The sequence below is a fragment of the Gossypium hirsutum genome, chromosome A11 (assembly GCF_007990345.1).
Source record: "Gossypium hirsutum isolate 1008001.06 chromosome A11, Gossypium_hirsutum_v2.1, whole genome shotgun sequence".
NCBI lineage: Eukaryota > Viridiplantae > Streptophyta > Magnoliopsida > Malvales > Malvaceae > Gossypium > Gossypium hirsutum.
The window spans coordinates 2,023,204-2,042,220 of record NC_053434.1 but is presented as its reverse complement, the minus strand read 5'-3'; the positions used below and the strand labels follow the sequence as shown (position 1 = coordinate 2,042,220).

General features: G+C 32.7%; 4 protein-coding genes and 1 long non-coding RNA gene across 6 annotated transcripts; 4 read left to right on the top strand and 1 right to left on the bottom strand.

The window, feature by feature from the left end:
- Nucleotides 1-321: 321 nt before the first annotated feature.
- Nucleotides 322-1,391, top strand: LOC107924110 (protein LURP-one-related 17). Its single transcript, XM_016854406.2, has 2 exons — nucleotides 322-857; nucleotides 951-1,391. Exons 1-2 carry the CDS (start codon nucleotides 594-596, stop codon nucleotides 1,335-1,337), a joined length of 651 nt encoding a protein of 216 aa, XP_016709895.1. The 5' UTR covers nucleotides 322-593; the 3' UTR covers nucleotides 1,338-1,391.
- A 577-nt stretch (nucleotides 1,392-1,968) lies between these two features.
- LOC107924109 (uncharacterized) lies at nucleotides 1,969-6,959 on the bottom strand. The gene is made up of 6 exons (XM_016854405.2): nucleotides 6,650-6,959; nucleotides 5,092-5,426; nucleotides 4,436-4,591; nucleotides 3,905-4,245; nucleotides 3,163-3,670; nucleotides 1,969-2,763 (listed from the first exon to the last, which is right to left on the bottom strand). Exons 2-6 carry the CDS (start codon nucleotides 5,327-5,329, stop codon nucleotides 2,255-2,257), a joined length of 1,752 nt encoding a protein of 583 aa, XP_016709894.1. The 5' UTR covers nucleotides 5,330-5,426; nucleotides 6,650-6,959; the 3' UTR covers nucleotides 1,969-2,254.
- Nucleotides 6,960-8,344: 1,385 nt separating this feature from the next.
- LOC121209594 (uncharacterized) lies at nucleotides 8,345-10,669 on the top strand. Of its 2 annotated transcripts, XR_005904717.1 has the most exons (3): nucleotides 8,345-8,542; nucleotides 9,294-9,384; nucleotides 10,015-10,669. It is a non-coding gene; the product is annotated as an uncharacterized lncRNA (long non-coding RNA). The 2 variants fall into 2 exon arrangements; XR_005904716.1 differs by lacking the exon at nucleotides 10,015-10,669 and having other exon boundaries at nucleotides 9,294-9,891.
- A 3,226-nt stretch (nucleotides 10,670-13,895) lies between these two features.
- On the top strand, nucleotides 13,896-16,051 carry LOC107923331 (1-aminocyclopropane-1-carboxylate synthase). Its single transcript, XM_016853536.2, has 4 exons — nucleotides 13,896-14,271; nucleotides 14,365-14,496; nucleotides 14,583-14,743; nucleotides 14,828-16,051. The coding sequence occupies exons 1-4, from the start codon at nucleotides 14,125-14,127 to the stop codon at nucleotides 15,819-15,821; spliced, it is 1,434 nt and encodes a 477-aa protein (XP_016709025.2). The 5' UTR covers nucleotides 13,896-14,124; the 3' UTR covers nucleotides 15,822-16,051.
- Nucleotides 16,052-17,934: 1,883 nt separating this feature from the next.
- LOC107923670 (brassinosteroid-responsive RING protein 1) lies at nucleotides 17,935-18,655 on the top strand. The gene has a single exon (XM_016853849.2). The coding sequence runs from the start codon at nucleotides 18,012-18,014 to the stop codon at nucleotides 18,501-18,503; it is 492 nt and encodes a 163-aa protein (XP_016709338.2). The 5' UTR covers nucleotides 17,935-18,011; the 3' UTR covers nucleotides 18,504-18,655.
- Nucleotides 18,656-19,017: the final 362 nt, after the last annotated feature.

Below are 19,017 nucleotides of genomic sequence, written 5' to 3'. Positions count from 1 at the left end.
ATTATTATCGATATATAAAGACATGAGTTTATACTAAAATATATTATCTTTTTATTTATAAATTAGAAGAAAGATTATAAATAATTCTAAACATTATTTTTAAAAAAATCAGATATACCTTATAATGAAATAATGTGGACCAAAGTCATTAGTCTCAATGGTAATTATAATTTAATTATTTAAATATTAAAATCAAATGACCAAACACCCTTGACCAGAATTGCTGGAAAAACAAGACGCCAACTCACCACACTCGCCGTATACTATTTTGTTTTTTTTTATTTGACGTCAAGAGAAAGCACCATGACAAATAGCAGTGCCGATGATACCCTATCAATCCCTGAATCTCACATTTTCCCATGACTAACAACAGTGAATTTTTAAACAACATGTGATTAAATTAATCAAATATTTCCCATCAAGATTTTTCTCTGGAAAAAGAGTCATTGACAGGTAAAAGAATTTGTCTCTTTCCACAATTTGCACAAATATTAAAACAAATTTCAAATATTTTATACACTTATTTATACTCTACTATCTACCTTATAAATATACTTTCCTGTCACCATGTTTGTTCCAACATATATGTAAGAATGTCTTTTTTCATGAAATCTTCATCAAGATCGGTACATGAAGAACGACGTTGGTCGGCCGAGTTACCGACGACCCAAAGTGATCTATGCATGTCGCTAACGGTGTGGAGAAAATCGCTTGTAATGAGCTGTAACGGATTCACCGTGATTAATTCCGATGGTAATGTAGTTTATCGAGTCAAAACTTACATAGGACAACGCCCTAAAGAACTTGTTCTTATGGATGGGGTTGGAAATTCCATTCTAACAATGCGACGTAACAAGGTACTATAATTTTCATACCTTTCATGTTTCTTCGACTCTTTATTTTTTTATTGAAAATTACGGGGATTAATTTATCATTTTTTTTATGAACAGAACCTTAGATTGTTGGATACTTGGTTTATCTATGGTGGGGAAATAGGTGCTCATTGTATATCAACAAAACGATCAGAGAAGCAACCGATTTTCTACGTAAAGAAATGTATTAACATCTTACATAACAACCCTAATGTACTAGCATACGTATATCGGGGCCGGTCATCGGACGAAAAGTACGTTTATATGATCGAAGGATCGTATTCGCATAGATCGTGTAAAGTGGTGAATGAAGCAAAGAAAGTGGTGGCTGAGATTAAGAGAAAAGATGCAATAATTGGAGGTGTTTCTTTTGGTGTAGAGGTTTTTATGTTGATTGTAGAGGCTGGATTTGATCCTGGTTTGGCAATGGCTTTGGTTCTTTTGTTGGATCAAATGTTTTCTTAGGTTTTCCAGTTTTGTTTTTGTTTACATCACAAGTAATTCATATTTTAGACCCAAAGTTGCATATCCAATTATTAGCTATTACTCTAATTTTTTATATATATTTATTTTTTGGTAAAATTACAATAAAAGCTCTTTAATAGGATAAGATTGTATTTTACTCTTACACTAAAAACAGAATAAATTAGTTAAATTTTCTGTTAAAAATTTCATCTATTTTTACTATTAAAAACTAGTATAACTAATGAATAACCAAACAATGATACATAACATACCACATACAGACACACAAATACCAATTTTTAACTAAAAATGGATGAATTTTTTTTATTTTTCAACTCTAAGTATAGAAACTAATTTACTATTTTTCGAATAAAAAAATAATTTGACTTTTTAATCAAAAATTTTTATGATACTTTTACCAGTACACACTTGTATCTGTAAAGTTGAAATATAAGTATGAAGTACACACTTGTACCAGTAAAGTTGAAATATAAGTATGAAATATAATTATCGGACATGAACTTAAACTACTTAAATATGAATGTGGAGAAGATCCTTCAAATAAATAGAAGTTTGAAAAATGGAACAATACTCCTATCAAACACATACTGGAAGCTGAAAAGCTAAAGTGTGAGAAACTGAAATTTCTATTGCCTCAACAATTGCTCTAAAATATACAAGGCAAAGAATTCCCTTGCAGTATTTCTACAAACTATCACTTGGATGTTACTATTGTAACATTTTGTTTTTCCCTTTCCAGCCATAGCACAACTATTTCATTCCCACCTACATCGCGATATATATACAAATAAACCAGGAAAACCGGTTTAACCTCATACAAGAGGTCGATAAATTTTGCAATAATTGTTGAATGCAAGCTTCGACACTGAGAAAAAGAAGACGATGACAACTTTTCATTAATCAAGCCTATCTCTTCCCCTCTTCCAGTCTACGGACATTAGTTTCCGCAACTTATGTTGACTGTTGCAAGGCTTATCTAAAACCGTAGGTGGAAGATTCGTACATGGTGGCTTTACTACATTGGCAGTGGTATGCCGTATTTCACTTACTGATTTGCCAGGCGATGATCTACTTGATCTAGGAGTAGACCAAGCTATGGGTCCTTTTCTAACACCGTTTATGTGGTTGAGATCCTTCTTATTCTCAACTACGGAGAGCTTAGGCCTTTTCGAGAGGATTAACTGGTCTGTGTCACATCTCACCGGTTTGTCAGATCCCAATAAAGAAGAGGGTGTTGCATATATTTCGTCCGGTTTCTCAATTGATTTCGTCTTACGAGCTTTCATGGCCTTTTGTGAAGGCTTCTTTGGCCACCTTGTAATACCATCCGGGTTTTGCCTCAAGGGTTTAGTTGCAATGTCACACAATGTTCGAGCTGCAGCCAATATTCTTGGACAGTGCCCAACTATCAACAAAAAGAGAACAATAAATAAGAAATGACAAACCAAAATGGCAATAAATTTGTGTTCATTAAATTAACCAAAATGACCTATATTTCATACTAAAGTAACTTGGTTCTAAGAATCTAAGGCTAGATAACCAGAACCAGAACAGGTAGATCAGATTCCACTTCGAAAGATTCTATAATTCAGTTCTTTATCCCAGAATGAAAAAAAAAATGCTAAAAAGAAGGGATATACATGCTCGGATTCGGTCTGGCAGGACTCCGAAGAAGAATCATGTGAAACAAGTAACTTGATCCAGAAAACAAGTTGCCCTTGGAAAACCATGTAAAAAGACTTCTAGAAAAATCAGTATATCTATAGACAGGGAAAGACCGAGAAGCTACCCTTCGGGAAAGTACCTTGAGGAAGGTTAAAAGCCTTGGAATAAGTCGTAAGAGGTGATGCACCCTGTTCACATAAACGGAGATGACAAGATGATGATGCTATTTCACCTTCCAAACTACTGCACTTTGGAAGTGAAGGGATTAGGCTTGGATCATAGACAAGTGACTCCAAGTTCGTAAAACATCCAGTTGCAGTCCCAGGCGAACTGGAAGTATTTGGTATTTTTACCCATCGCCCTTGGCACATACTCTTATTTGATAAAAGCTTAACCGCATCAGGGTTGGTTCTGCACCCATTAATAGTATGTGACCAAGGAAATGGTGGCAAGCTAGCTCGGCGGAGTATTTGCTTGCCTGGACGAGCGTCAGAATTATTCCTTGTGGATGAAGGCTTGGTCGCATCTAGAAGTAGAGAGTCCAGATCTTTTGGTGGAGGCAATGCCAAGCGCTCCAGAATATCTTTCGGTTGACACAATGAAAAATCTGGAGGACTGGAAGGCATTTCAGGCTTGCCGGATGAATCCTGGGTTTGGAACAAGATTAAAGTACAAAGTTAATAACTTGTCAGCGCCTATAAAGATTTAAAAACAAAAATAAAACACCCTTTCCAGATGGACCTAAGACTTCAAGGCATAATAACAGGGTGTTCCAGAGCATGCACAGTGTTTTTAATCAAGTATCGCCAGGTGTGAATTTTTTTACTGCATTTATAATTGATTTCAGGACTAATCATATTAGATTTTAGCTCAAAACGCACCTTGTCACATGGTGATGGGTCTACAGAATAGGTGTCTTCTTTATCACTATTAGCACTACATGCTGGAATAGAAACAGAGCTCAGTGGACACAAGGGCATTTTCTTGTGGGAAGAACTGTCCATATCTGTAACGTTTTGGGACTGAACCCTTCGAAGTGGAAGAACGGAGAACACCTTTTTAACAGAATGTAGAAAATTTTCAGTTGTGTTAGTTGCTTTCCTACCCTTCTCGATGCCTAAAATGGGATGCTCATATATGCCATCAAGGAGTTCATTTAATGATAAATCCTCTACAAGCTCGGTGACATCATGAATATCATCAGACTTCAGACCATATAATCCTGAAATTGATGCCCAAAGGTGAATCATGCAAAAAACAGAAACATACAACCAGTAGCTAATTTTAACTAAATGCATAGATTATATCACATAACCAGTCACCCACAAATTTGTGACCGCTCATATGAAACCTAGCATAATTCTTTTAAAAAAATGCATGTTAACAAAACCCTTTTGGTAACAACGACATACCAAGGAAGTTGTTTCCTCCGGAGGCCATAGTAAAGCTCGCAAAACCTGCTTTCTTGGAGAAAGAATCAAATTTCGGCTTCATAGGGACTTTGAAATTTTTCCTGTCACATCGCTTGCCACTAAAGCTGTTCTTTTGTCTCGACATTTGTGTTTTATCTGGATTATATTTTTACAAAAAGAAGCAAACAGACAATCAGCATAATCTCCAGCAAACTGCACAGGCAATCCAGATTCTACTTTTAAATTTCTCCTTCTAATATTATTGTCTTCAGTACATGAAATGCATGGAAACTTCCAACTTTAATTGTGCAGTTCATTTTAACCAGTTTTATAAAACATTATTCTCATAAGACTTGTTCTCCCCAGGATGCTGGGGGCAATCAAAATGATTGCATGATACACACATACATAGGTTAAAACAAGGATACTTGCCAACACTGTAATTTCAAGCTAAATAAAATTAGTTACTATACCAAATATTTTACTCCAAGAATTGCAACTACAAGAACAGGAGCCACTTATGCAGAAACTAAACATGCAAAGAAACAAGAGCATAAAAAGAAGCAGACAAGCTCTAAGAAGGCAATTAACTAGATTGACTGAAACCTAGATTAAATTAATCTACTATTTCCAAACAGGGGAAGAAAAGGTACAACCTGGAAAGTTAGATTTTGTAGTATAACACCCTAGCTTATCATTTATGTCCTTTATGTCATCAACTCCGGTTGAAACCATAGTGTCTTCTAGTTGACTAAAACGTGCTTTCTTAGAATATCCGCTACTATTACTCAGCATTTTTCCAGCTTTTCTTGGAGTGTTAACATCATCGTGACCCGGATTTGGTAAGGGGCAACCATTGCCCCTGTGATCATGCAGCTCAGACAATTCTTCCATCTGACATCTGGGCAGCTGACTACATGCCTGTAAAGTTCAGCATAAGGAATCTTCCTCTATGAAGCCAACTTCAAAGCAATAAAAATGCCAGTCCCATCTACAAAATCAGATCTTGTTAGAATAGATTTCAAAGAAGAATTTAAGAAGAAAACATTACACACTAATGATCAACAATTTGTAAATAGAGAAGTTGGGATAAGATTCCAACCATGTAAACGCTATGAACGAAATACAATAACCATAATCAATTAATGTAATGCAAGAGTAAGTTCCGTAAAGTATTACATCAAGAAAACAACATTCTAAAATTAGCAGCACATTTCCCACCACATAAACAGCTACTAGTGTATCAGAACATACAGTTTCCTTTTGGAAAAAAGTATAATAATCAAAGACATTTCTCTGAATGAGAATGTGTTGTTTTCCAGTGTTAGTTTGAGGGGGCAAAGGAGGGTTAATTTAGGGTTATCTTTTGTATGTGTGAGAGTTTGATATGATATCATAAGGAGACTGGTAGTGATCATGAATGGGAGGACCACCAGGTAAGTTCAACTGATCGAGGCTCAGAGAAGGCAACTTTGTGCTGCCTCCAAGGAAAGCTTATGGTATTTTCCTCCCATCAAGATTAGTAGTATAATATTTTCCTCCTTTAGAAAAAAAGAAAAGAACTTAGTAGATACAAGCTCATGTAACTGGTTGTCAATTCCTTTTGGGTGCATTTTCTCTGCTTTATTAAGAGTAATTTAGTTTATTTTAATCATTGAAAAGGAACATTAACGGTTGCAATCATTTGCAATTTTATACCAAAGTTTCTTTCTCTTTGCAATAAAATTTATTGATCTGAACTTTAAAAGATTCTATTAGCTTGGATGAAGTAATAAATAAACTGACAAACAAACAAATAACAGAAAGGTTGTGAAATTTAAAGCGTTTTGAAGTTAAGACTGCTACTCAAATGGTCATTGGAAATACATTGTTCGAGAGAACAACCAAAATACTTCCACTATGAAACCCTAAGAATCAAATTATAGATCCTGCTTTACTGACTGATTTTATAACAAATTTCCAGAACGATTACATGAGGTTTCATGCCTTAGAAACACTGCATATATCTTAGTAACCTAAAGAAATCAATTAAATTTCGGCGCGTTTTCAATTCTAATTTTACAAAAATTTAGCATTTCTCAACTAAGAAACCAAAAACATCTTTAGACACATCAAACAAAGCAAAAAAAAAAAACAGTTAGTCAAACAAAACCATGTAAATCAACATACACAGACCTATTATCAAATCTGAAAAGAGTTGCGTTGCCGACTTACCTCCCAAGGGAGTTGTATCACGACAGTCGTTGGCCGGAGGCGGTGACCTAACACGGGAGAGAAATAAGGAGGCTCCGGCGGCGGACGAGCCGGTGGAAATGGAAGACAACAAAGCAGCTATGGTTGAGAAAAAAGGGCGCAAGGAGACGCGGGTGGGAGATGGAGGGGGAGAGAGAAATTAGGTTAGGGATTAGGATTTTTCAAGTATATATAAATTATGGGTAAAATAGTAAATTAAAGTAAAAACAAATTTAAATTTAAAACACGTATTATTCTGAATCTCATATAATTTGTTGAAAATTTTAAAGCCAATTTATTGTTTATTTATGCTTTACATATATATAGTTATGAAATACAGACTACGATATTACCAAAAGAATAGGTTAAAATTTTCTGTTAGTCCCTATATTTTATGAAAGTTGCGGATTCAACCTCTGTACTTTAATTTGTTCATTTTAAGTCCTTATATATTTTGAATTTTAAAATTTCAGTCCTTATCAAACAATAAATTTCAGTCCAAAACCTGATGTGACAAACATATTACTCATACACAAACAAATAAAAAAGTTATTTAATAGATTTAATGGTTGTCGTTTATATTAAGATCGAAATTTCAAAATTCAAAAAACATAGAGACTAAGACGGGGCTAATAGCAGAATTTAACCAAACAGATTTAGCTACTACCATTTGGTCAGGAATAAATTTCGAGATTGAAAAAGTACAATAACTAAAATTAAGTGATTCAAAAAGTAGAGGGACTAAATTTGATCAAATTAAAGTATATATACTAAGTCAATAACTTATGCAAATAACAAGGTCTAAAAGCAAAATTTGTCCATTCATATGCACTCGCGGGTGCTCAAAGATTTATATGTAATTGTGATGTATTAAAAAATAATCATTTTAAATTATATTGATAAACCCAATTTGCTTATACAATAAATATATATTTATAGTCAAATGAATGTAATATAAATATGTTTTACGTACGGTAAAATATTATTGAAATTAATTAAAATATTTGAATTCTAATGACCAACTAAAGTTTAGTTCATAGTCCGGTGATGTTTGGTACCGCTAATTCTTATAAAAATATGAAGTTAGGTTAATTATTCTTTATACCACTAAAGAAATTTTTACACTTTATAAGTAATGTTTAAAAGGATAATGTGTGCCTTATCTATAAATTTTAAAAATAATTTTAATTTTATTACAATATCTAGTATTGTAAACACGATTAGGTGATCGAATTGATTAAACTACTAATTACAAATAATAAATGAATTAACAAATGTCATTTGCGTAACGACTTGTCAGCTTGTTATTTTTACATATTAATCATTAAAAATTCAATTAATGGATCATTTGTGTCAAAATTAAAATTTCAAAATTGAAGAAGTATAATGATTTAAAATGATTCAATTGGAGAATATAGACTAAATCTATAATTGTATGCATAATACAGGAGCAATAATTAAATTTAACCAAGTCAGGACTAAAATTTCATAATTCAAAAACTATAAGGACTAAAATTGACCAATTCAAAAAACATAGGGACTAAAATTGAGCAAATTAAAGTACAAGGACTAATTCCAAAACTTTCATAAAGTACAGAGACTAATAGAAAATTTTTACCAATAAATTTCCATGAAAGTTGTTATTTTAATAATAAAACAATTTTTTTAACCAAACCCGGATCCGACATTTTGGATCCCGCCAAAATGATGAGCCTCACAGCATTAATGCTGAGGAATATCGATCCCGCCACTGATCAAGGGGTACCCAAGCTCCAATCCACGAAGGTCGAAGCCATGGCTGAAATCGAAGTTCGAAGAGCAAAAGCTGAAGCCGATGATGATGCTACGAGGTTGCTATGATGTCTGGCTGTTGAGGTACGAGAATTTGGCAATGAAATTGACTTCGTTTGTTTGACATATATATGTATATGATCTTTTGAATATGCTCCATTATAATCAAAATTGTGTTTTAAAGAATGGATCTGAACAGACTTTATATGGGTTTGATACAGATTCATTAATGTGTATTATATTGTATCGTATTTACTCCGATTAGATTACTTTCTTACTGTTTCTTTTATGTTTCTATACTTGATCAAGTTTGTAGAAGATGGTTACCCAAATTACATTGGTGAATTTGATAATGCAGGTGCCATGACGAGCGTGTATGTTTTGGGTTTAAGTCCATTAGGATATATTCAATTTTTTTTATAATTTTTTTATAAAAGTTTCTTAGAAGATCGTATTCTCGTACCCATTCAATTAGTGCCACTGAGGGAAAGAGATTCAACCATTTAGTACCAAGATTTCTTTTGCCATTGATGACTGCTTTGAATCAATATCCCTTACAAATCCCCTTCACTTACCAAGTTTTTGCAGGTTTTCAAACACCCCCATATTCCTTGGTTCACTGTAACATGGGCTAGGCAAATGTTTATGTTGTTTAACTTCTGGTTTTGTTCTGTTGTTTCGTTTCATAAGTTTTAAGCTTGTCTTGTTCTTGTTCCCTCCCAAGTTTCAAATTCGGGTTCTTTTCTACTGATACTTTTGTTGATTTACGACGAGCAATAGGCTCAATTGCAGCTTAACTGAATTTCCAGCATGTAAGCTGATCAATTATTTTCAGGGAGGTTGGACATGATAGGCTGGATCAACCAGAAATCGGGTCTGAATGCATGACGGATTCAACCTGTTTCAAGTCATTTTCAATCTACAGGGTAATTTGGATGATGAAATTTCATGCTGCTCATATGATATAGCACTACCTGTTTGATCTCTAGAGGGGTATGGCATGGCTGGGTAATTTCTATCTGTTTTTGTTCATCTTAGATGCATTGCCAAATCAAATGAATAGATGCCTGTTGTATCCAGGAATCGATAAGTGCATATGATACTACTGCATTAGATCAAAGCTATGATGTCTTTGATTCTCTGATAGCAGGCAGTGAATATAGCATAGAAAACTCTGTAAATCCCTATATCCTATCTCGCCCTCAAAGTGGATTGTATGTGCGGACGCACCTTTCTTGTATATTCATGTATGTGCCGGAAAACCCTATTTGACAATGTCGTCTCTTTCTTACTAGGTAATATATCGTATGATGATCTCAATCCTAGTCTGTAAAGAGAAATGGTAAACAACTTATGCTATATGCCTCACTTTGAACCTCTCACGTTACTTTCTGTTTGTATTTGAAGAGAGAAATCAACTCGGGTTTATGATATTGTTGTTTTCATTTGGGATTAGCATTAGGAAGAATGATTAGCAATTACATGACATCCATTTTTGTTTTGAAATGTTGTTTTTCTTCTATTTAGATTAATAAAGCTCAGCCTTTGCAATACAGTTCATTTTAAGTGAGACTCGTACGCGAGGTAGGTTCAAAGATCGGAACTTGTTGATACGGGTAAAGAGATGGTGGAAGGGAGTGCCAGTTTACCTGTGATAGGCGGCGAATCAGTGTAAGGAGGAAGGACAAGGAGGAGGAGGATGCTCTAGAGTTGATGTGTAATGTTACTAGGGAGAAAAGTCGATATTTGGTCCTTCGTGCACTCAGGCTTATATAGAGGGGTCATCCTTTGTTCTATAGTGCCACGTAACTAACAGTACAGTTTTCTGCACGGTTGTGCGGGTTAGCCAGGTGGCTGTGCTGTTGCATGTTAGTTGCCGTCATGGAGTGTACTTTGTGATCTTACTTTGACATTCTCGCCCTTAGGGTCATACATGGTGGTTATGCTTTAGTGGTTTTGGTAAGTGCCGCGTGACGGACCGCCTATAGGTCAACTCAGTCATCCTTCCATGAGAAGAGACTGTCCCTTGTGAAGTGTCATCCGCAGACCATCCAACAACTTAGGACGTGAAATGAAATGTTACATTTCAACTTTTGGTGTTTTTGATTCATTCTTTTATCTCAAAGTTTTCACACTAAAATTCATATGAAATACATGATTACCATGAAATTCACGTGATTATTTAATAAAGTTTGGTGAGAGTTACACTCAAATTTTAAAAAATATTATTTTGTTGCATGCAATTGCCCGTCCTAACACGAAATCTACAAAGCTAATAATACTATGATGTTTCAATTGGACAACTCAGGTTTGAGAATGTTCCCTCAAGTCAAAACTAGCAGACATAAAAAACCATTTTCAGAAACTCTATATGGCTGGCAATTCATGATACTCTCGCTATGATTCTATTTATATTAAATTACATCATTGCACGCTCAAATAAAAAATAATTTGTGTTAATATATATTTATGAGTTTTTTTGGGTTTATAAATTTAATTTTAAAAAATATAATAATATTTTTTGAAATATTTTTTAATCATTTCTAATTGAATTAATGAGTTATCTTTTATTAATTTATGATATTAATTCAATTAAATATTTAAATATAATTGTTGACACATAGTATTAATGGGGTCAAAGTGGAGAGAAAAATGGTGTCCTGATTTAAGAGTAGAGAAGAAAAAGATAATAAAAAAATGAAGTGTTTTCAGTACCGTCCCCGATCATAAAAATGAGCTCCGTTTTAATACTTGGATCATGGGTATAATGGTTTGGATCCAAGTTGTATTATTTTTATTATAATTGTATATAGTGGCATTTTGAGTGGGAGCATCCACTATAATAAAACTAGAAAAAAGTACTTATATTATGCTTCGACCATTTCAAAGATTGGGTTAGGAATTATATTAGCTTTTAAAATCGTCAATTAAGTCAGCATCCTACGCGTTTTAGTTTTAAAAAAATAAATAAAACCCAAAGTCAAACTTATGGTTGGTAAAAAGAGTTTTGATTTAATTTGATTTTTATTGATAAATTTTGTTTAAATTTAGGTTCGAAAAAAATTTAAATATTGAGTTTTTATTAAAATTTAGATGATAATTAGATCAAACATAAACCATTTAGGGTGAGTTTGGTTTAATTCAATTAAAACTGTTTATATTATTTAGTTTTATTTAGTTTAGTTGTCGATTTTTTATATTAATTTTATGTTTTGAGTATTTTATTTGTTTTAAAAAAATAAAGTTTACTTTTACAAATTTTAAATGTTATTATTATCTTACTTTGTTTCGAAAATATTTTTAAATATATATGATATTTATATTTTTTTAAAACTTAAAATTTAATCACATAATTATCATGATTTAATTTTATTAAACTCAACTCAAAAAATTTAAATCAAATTAAAATAATAAAGCAAAACTCACCAACTAAATCAACACATTGAGTCAAAAGCAGGACAAGAAAATAAGCCGACCGGCCACTCCACATGTTGCATGTATTACAGTAGCAGATAAGAAATTTCAAACCTACTGTTTAAGGAGCCAAATGTTTCGACTGCCTTAAAATCGGAAAACCACAAATCCAGGAACAGTAAAACCATGTGGATCGAACCCCACACTCGAATCAAGCTCGATGAACAAAATTCCTCCATGCCACTTTATGTACCCACTACTAATTTTTTGACATATGTGGATTAATGAATAGTGAGTAAATTAATAGAATTTTAATTAAACATTTACTTTTAAGATCAAATTCGACTTGAAATATAATTAAATTTAAGATTAATAATATGTATTAAGGTTAATAATTAAATTTAATAATATAAGATATAAAAAGGTTTGTAAACTATTTGAGTCAAATATTACTAAATTTGAATGTAATTCAATTGATAGCTCAATTTAATAATTACTAAATTTGAACAGGTTGTGATTATCGATGTCTTATTTACATCTCTAATCACAATTACCATGGGAGTGTTGGTAAAAAAACTAAAATAAACACTAAGTCATTGCATATGTCATAACCCTTTCAATCAGTGCCTCAATACTGATCTATAATGAAATGATGTTCAATTTATATATAAAAAGGAGTTCCAAAGCGAGTTGAATTATTATAGTGAAAGGGGCCATAGCCATTGCAGGTAAGCAGATTAAGACATGGTACTGAATCTGAATATTAATCCAACATTTAAAGATTCTCAAAACTGTCAAGTGAAACTGAAAGTCGGTCCCTCTTATAAATTTCAATTCCTAATTAATATACTGTCGGTGATCACTGTCGGATTAGCTAATGTAACAGTTTGCCTCCCTTATGTCGGATTGTCGGTATGCTTACTGCAAAATATATATATACTCTTTTGTGGTTTACAGCCAATGCTTTCAGTGTTTATTCCGCTAATCTTTCATTTTATAATTTGTCCTTGTCGTTGAACTCGTCATGTTTTTGTACAAAAGCAAAGTAATTAACATTAATTAATGAAGATAATCCACAGGTTTGGGACGAGTTTGTAGCATTTGGTTCTGAATACGGAAATATGATTTTTGAAAAATTCCCATATTTATATCAAACATGCATTCATTTTCAGTGTTTACACTTTGAGTTCAAAAATGGTGCCATGTTTAACATACGAAAAATGGAAGAAAAATGTGGTCGGAGAAGACGAAAATTTTTACCATGCAAAGTTTAGTGTATTTTATGATCATGTCGTTTGTTGAATTTTTGATGCAGTCCCATAATCAACTAGTCTACTGTAATTCTTTTGAATATGAAAAAAAAAGTGATTATTAACATATATTTAATTAGGGGTGTTTAAACGGCTGATTTAATTAATACTCGAATTATAAAAATCTTTAATCGTTAAATAAATTCAAGTTTTTTTCAAATACATTAATTAAATTGAAATATTTCGATTAGTCCTATTAACCACACTAACCAAAATTTACATATTTTTGTCTTTTAATAAGTATTACACATTAAAAAAATACATTGCTAATGTTTTTTTTTAATAGTTTAAAGAACTTCAATAACAAATAAGAGATTAGAAATATTACATAAATCATGAAAGTTAATAACCTAACAAAAAATTAATAATTATATATATTATATATTATATATTATTTAATTCTGTTAATTACCCGATTTCGAACTGAATTAATCAATAATTAAAATTTTAAAAAATCATTTATCAACATCTGACCAAACTAAATTCGACCACCTACCGATTAACCAAATTAGATCAATTCAACTAATTAATTTAATTTAATCCAACTATAATCACTACCATACTCAAGTGACATAATTAGTGAAGTAAATATGATAATTATTTTCATTAATGTTTAAAATTCTTTAAAACATTCATCAATCTATCTGTGTCACCTAATTTATTTGTCTTTTTTAAAAGACAAATAGCAAAATTTTATTTAATTGGTCGGAAACCAAATCACATATTCTTGTCAGAACATACGTGGTACTCTTCCTCTTTTCATCGAACTTTCCTACATGGATAACATCAAAAACACACACTATAAATAAGCCTTGCAGGCAAACACACACTACCATCAAACAAAACAAAACCCACAAAAAAAGCTCAAAGATCCCAAATCTCTCTCATCACCAAATACTAATCCACTTCATTTTTTGATCTAAAGATTCTTTCATTTTCGAGATGGCTGCCATATCCAAGATTGCAACAGGTAATGGCCATGGTGAAAACTCAGCTTATTTTGATGGGTGGAAAGCATACGAGACCAATCCTTTTCATCCTACTGATAGACCCGATGGTGTTATTCAAATGGGATTAGCTGAGAATCAAGTAAGTCGAAAAAATAAAAAACTCCATTTATTTATAACTGTGTGTGTCTTTTTTTGATCGACTCATAACTTTTTTGCTCTTTGAACTCTTCAGCTTTGCTTTGATTTCATTGAAAAATGGCTAATGGAACACCCAGAAGCTTCCATATGTACTGCAGAAGGTGTTAGCAAATTCAAAGAGACAGCTCTTTTCCAGGATTATCATGGATTCCCTGAGTTCAGACAAGTATGGCAAATTTATGATCATAATGTGTTTGTGTTTTTGTGTCTCTGTGTTGATTTATTGATTAACTTTGTGTACTTATACACCAGGCTGTAGCAAAATTTATGGGGAAAGTGAGAGGGGATAGAGTAAAATTCGATCCGGACCGGATTGTTATGAGCGGCGGAGCCACTGGAGCTCATGAAATGGTTGCCTTTTGTTTGGCGGATCCCGGTGAAGCTTTTCTGGTTCCCACTCCTTATTATCCAGGGTAATGCATTGCATTTTTTTTTTATATATTTTCTTTTCGGATGTATTCGAGTTCGGGTTTTAAATAAATTCCATTCATTTACAGATTCGATCGGGACTTAAGGTGGCGAACTGGAGTCGAGCTTGTTCCGGTGGTTTGTGACAGTGCCAACGATTTCAAGATCACCATTGATTCTTTACAATCTGCATACCATAAAGCACAAGAAGCTAACATCAAAATCAAAGGTTTGCTCATAACGAATCCATCTAATCCATTAGGAACATTCATGGATAAGGACACATTGAAGAACATCATAAACTTCGTAAACGAAAAGAACATCCATTTAATCGGCGACGAAATCTACGCGGCCACAGTTTTCACGGAACCCGAATTCGTTAGTATATCAGAAGTCATCGAAGAAGTTGAATGCAACCGTGATTTGATCCATATTGTTTACAGTCTTTCGAAAGACATGGGATTCCCCGGATTCCGAGTTGGCATTGTGTATTCCTACAACGATACGGTCACGAGCTGTGCACGTAAAATGTCGAGTTTTGGATTAGTATCGTCTCAAACACAACATTTGATCGCGACGATGCTGTCTAACGATGAATTCATCGATAATTTTGCCGCAGAAAGTAGGGAACGGTTGTTCAAACGGCACAAATATTTCACTTGGACGCTTTCACAAATCGGGATTTGTTCATTGAAAAGCAATGCTGGGTTGTTTATATGGATGGATCTACGTAAACTCTTGAAAGAGAAAACATTCGAAGCCGAAATGGATTTATGGCGAGTCATCATCGATGAAGTTAAGCTCAACGTTTCGCCAGGATCGTCGTTCCATTGTCACGAACCGGGTTGGTTTAGGGTTTGTTTTGCTAACATGGATGATTACACCATGGAAATTGCTTTATCGAGGATTAGGAACTTCATGGTTAAGAACAATGAGACCATGGTTCCACCACGTAACAAATTATTGAGACGAACTAGCCTTAAACTCAGCTTATCCCGAAGCTTATCTCGGAAAATGGATGATTTCATTATGTCACCAAGTATCATGTCTCCTCAATCACCTCTCGTCCAAGCCCGAACTTAAACCGGAGGTGCAACCGAGCTTAAACTGGGATCCAAAGGAACCTTTTTTTTTTTCTTTAATACAAGGATTAGATATCACTATTCTTTTCCATGGAGATAACAAGATCCTTTTTTGGTGGGACTCCATGGGTTAATGTGCAAAATAAAGGACTATAATTTCTTGTATTTGTGTTGATCATATTCATGGATAACATATTGTATTTTTTTTTATTAAACATAATGTTTTTGTGCTACATTGAAACTTTGGTTAGTATATTGAGTAAATTGGTTAAAAAATTTTGAAGCAATTTAATTTCTATCAAATATGAAAATTCATATTTCCTATCAATTGTACATAATTTTGATTGATTTAATATCAAACTAAACCCTCAATGTTTATATATTCTATCAATTTGGTCTTAATTTTAAAAATTTATCTAACCAAAAGTATAAAATTAAAATATATATATATAAATTTCAAAAAGAATATGTAAAAAACTTTAACTTCAAAAAAAACAAGTAGAATGTGTAACGTTTGAGGGCTAAATTTGTTATTATAGCAATTAAAATTATTTAAATTTGATGAAAAACATTAACAATGTGATTAATTATCTTTAGATGCTTACTTTTGTAAATGATAGAGATTAAATTACTCTAATTTTTTTGGAGAGATCAATCTACTAGAAATTGAGAGGGGGCGAAATATTTATTTTTACCTTAAATCTATTACATTAAAAAATGAAGTTTAAGTTAACTACCCATTTTCAAAGCTAACTTTCTAAAGTGTAGTGGGTCGATGTTCGAACATAGCCCATCAAAAGCTGCCCAATTGAGGAGTTTGATGTGTTGCCCGATGGGGCCCCAATGCCTTGTGTTTGACCGAAACAATTAAAAAGCCCATTTTTAATTGAAAAAAAAAGGGGTTTGTTTATATGCTCAAGTGATAGCATAATAACAAACCAAGGATTGAGCAACAAAAACTGAAAAATTGAAAATCAATTTAAATTGAGATATTTGAACGGTTTATGAGATAATAAGTTTAAAAATTATAGCTATCTAAAATCGAAATAAAATCTATTTTTTATTTAATATATAATTAATTAAATTTTTATTAAATAAATATAAATATTTTGTATTTAAAATAGTGAAAATAATTTAAAAATTCTTGAAAAAAAAATTAGAAATATTTATGAAAAATGGATTTAAAACATTTTTAAATAATAATACCAAATTATAAAATAAATATTATTTTGTCAAAATAAATCCTAAAACTCAGAACTAAAAATTAATATGAAAAAATCGAAACTCGAACTAACCTAAACACAATTTTAATTGACAGTTAAAAAATCCAAATTATTTTAACCAAAGTGAACTAATATCACCTCTATGCATGCCTATAAGCATTAGGACATTGCTTCGAGTGAGATTGTACGCAATATTCATGTACTTGTATATATAATGAGGTACTTTCACTTTATGTACCCACTACATCTTTAGGTATTTAAGCTTTCATCGAGATAATATCAAAGAATAATGTCAGAATTGAACAATTTTTGAAGCTTAAATAAGTAATTTTATCAAATAAAAGAGGATTAAAATTCTTACATAAATGATAACTTATGAACTTTTTCACCACTAAATAAAATCTTTTCTTCTCAAAAGGTCTAGAGAGAGACCTAGAAAGAAAAAGAGAAAGAATATTAGATGGTGACAACTCTAGTGGAGCATCTAAATGGAGAGTGAAATATGATTATCTATCAAACCTGACACAAGCATTTAAAAAGAGATAATGTTGTTTTCATGCCATGAAAGGACAGTTTGTGAATGGGTAAGAGAAGGAACACATAGATAAATAAAGCAAAAGGCTATTAACAAAAAAATGTTTGAAATAATTGGTCCCAATAATAATAATACATAATCCAACTCAATTTCATGAAGTTTCATTTTCACATCGTGGATACCCAGCGAGGATTTTTCGTACACAAAGAAAACGTGCCTTTCAAAGACAACGTTGGTAATTTATTATTTTTAAAACAATTTTTTTTGGACAAAATTTTAAATAATAGTAAGTAAAAACTTGAAGCCAAGGTTGATGGAAAGCTGTACGGTAATTTCATTTGCAGCTATCACTATATATAGTCGACCATATTCGTCCCAATATCTTCGTCTTCCTCTCTCCTTTTATCACACAGCACAACAAATAAGAATTTTAATGGGGTTTCCAGTAGGTTTCTCAGCGGTTCTCTTCCCAAAGCCACTTCTCCCTACATTAACTCTCCTCCTTTACCTTCGCGATTTCATTTCCGCTCTCTTCCTTTTTCTGGGTTTCCCTGATTTCCTCGAACCCCACGTTCCCCCGACTCACACGGCGGACACCGGCGTTCCCGCCGCGCGCCACCGAGATACCTCGATCACCGCTCTCCTGTTACGGGAATTACTACCCGTCGTCAAGTTCTCTGACCTCGTGGACCCGCCGGACAGTTGCGCCGTCTGTTTTTACGACTTCGAAAGGGAGGATGAGATCAGATGGCTAACGAATTGTCGGCATGTATTCCACCGGAGCTGTTTGGATCGTTGGATGGGGTATGATCGGAAAACATGTCCACTTTGTAGAATGAGCTTCGTTCCCGATGATATGGAAGAGACGTTTAATGAAAGGCTTTGGGTTGCTGCTTCCATCCCTGAATCGTTTGATGATTATTGATTCTTCTCAAATTTACAAAATGGGGATTTTTGTTATATTATTATTTTTATGTATATAAAGTTTAAAAGTCAAAAGATCCACGAAATTACAAATATTTTTGCATTAATTTTTTTTAATTACAATAATTGAGTGAAGTCCGGATAATTAACCCGACCAGCACAACTTATACACATGTCATATTTATGGCGGTGAATACCCTAAATTATCAGGCTATTGCATGGGTTTTACCCTTTTCTTTTTAATATATATATTTATGCACATATATATAATATTCATGAAATGACTTGAGAAAATTTTAAATTAATTTATAGATAAATTAATTCATATATGTTAAATTAAAGAATAAATTAAAAACTAACGTGCAGGGCAAAATAATCTATAATTACACATAGTGTGACATATTTTATGTGTAACTTGTTTTGACGTACATGAATCATTTTATATAAACAGAAATTGACGGTTTTTTTTTTGTACAGAATACCAATTTGCTTTTTGATTTAATATACGAGTACTA

What these genes read in the sequence shown, in the direction of transcription:
- LOC107924109 (XM_016854405.2), bottom strand. Translation starts at nt 5,329, where the DNA reads ATGGAAGAATTGTCTGAGCTGCATGATCACAGGGGCAATGGTTGCCCC. An exon ending in TACAAAATCTAACTTTCCAG is followed by an intron (nt 4,592 to 5,091) that starts GTTGTACCTTTT and finishes AATATAATCCAG; the next exon opens with ATAAAACACAAATGTCGAGA. An exon ending in ACCCATCACCATGTGACAAG is followed by an intron (nt 3,671 to 3,904) that starts GTGCGTTTTGAG and finishes TTCCAAACCCAG; the next exon opens with GATTCATCCGGCAAGCCTGA.
- LOC107923670 (XM_016853849.2), top strand. Translation starts at nt 18,012, where the DNA reads ATGGGGTTTCCAGTAGGTTTCTCAGCGGTTCTCTTCCCAAAGCCACTT.
- LOC107923331 (XM_016853536.2), top strand. Translation starts at nt 14,125, where the DNA reads ATGGCTGCCATATCCAAGATTGCAACAGGTAATGGCCATGGTGAAAAC. An exon ending in TGGGATTAGCTGAGAATCAA is followed by an intron (nt 14,272 to 14,364) that starts GTAAGTCGAAAA and finishes TGAACTCTTCAG; the next exon opens with CTTTGCTTTGATTTCATTGA. An exon ending in CCCACTCCTTATTATCCAGG is followed by an intron (nt 14,744 to 14,827) that starts GTAATGCATTGC and finishes ATTCATTTACAG; the next exon opens with ATTCGATCGGGACTTAAGGT.
- LOC107924110 (XM_016854406.2), top strand. Translation starts at nt 594, where the DNA reads ATGTCTTTTTTCATGAAATCTTCATCAAGATCGGTACATGAAGAACGA. An exon ending in TAACAATGCGACGTAACAAG is followed by an intron (nt 858 to 950) that starts GTACTATAATTT and finishes TTTTATGAACAG; the next exon opens with AACCTTAGATTGTTGGATAC.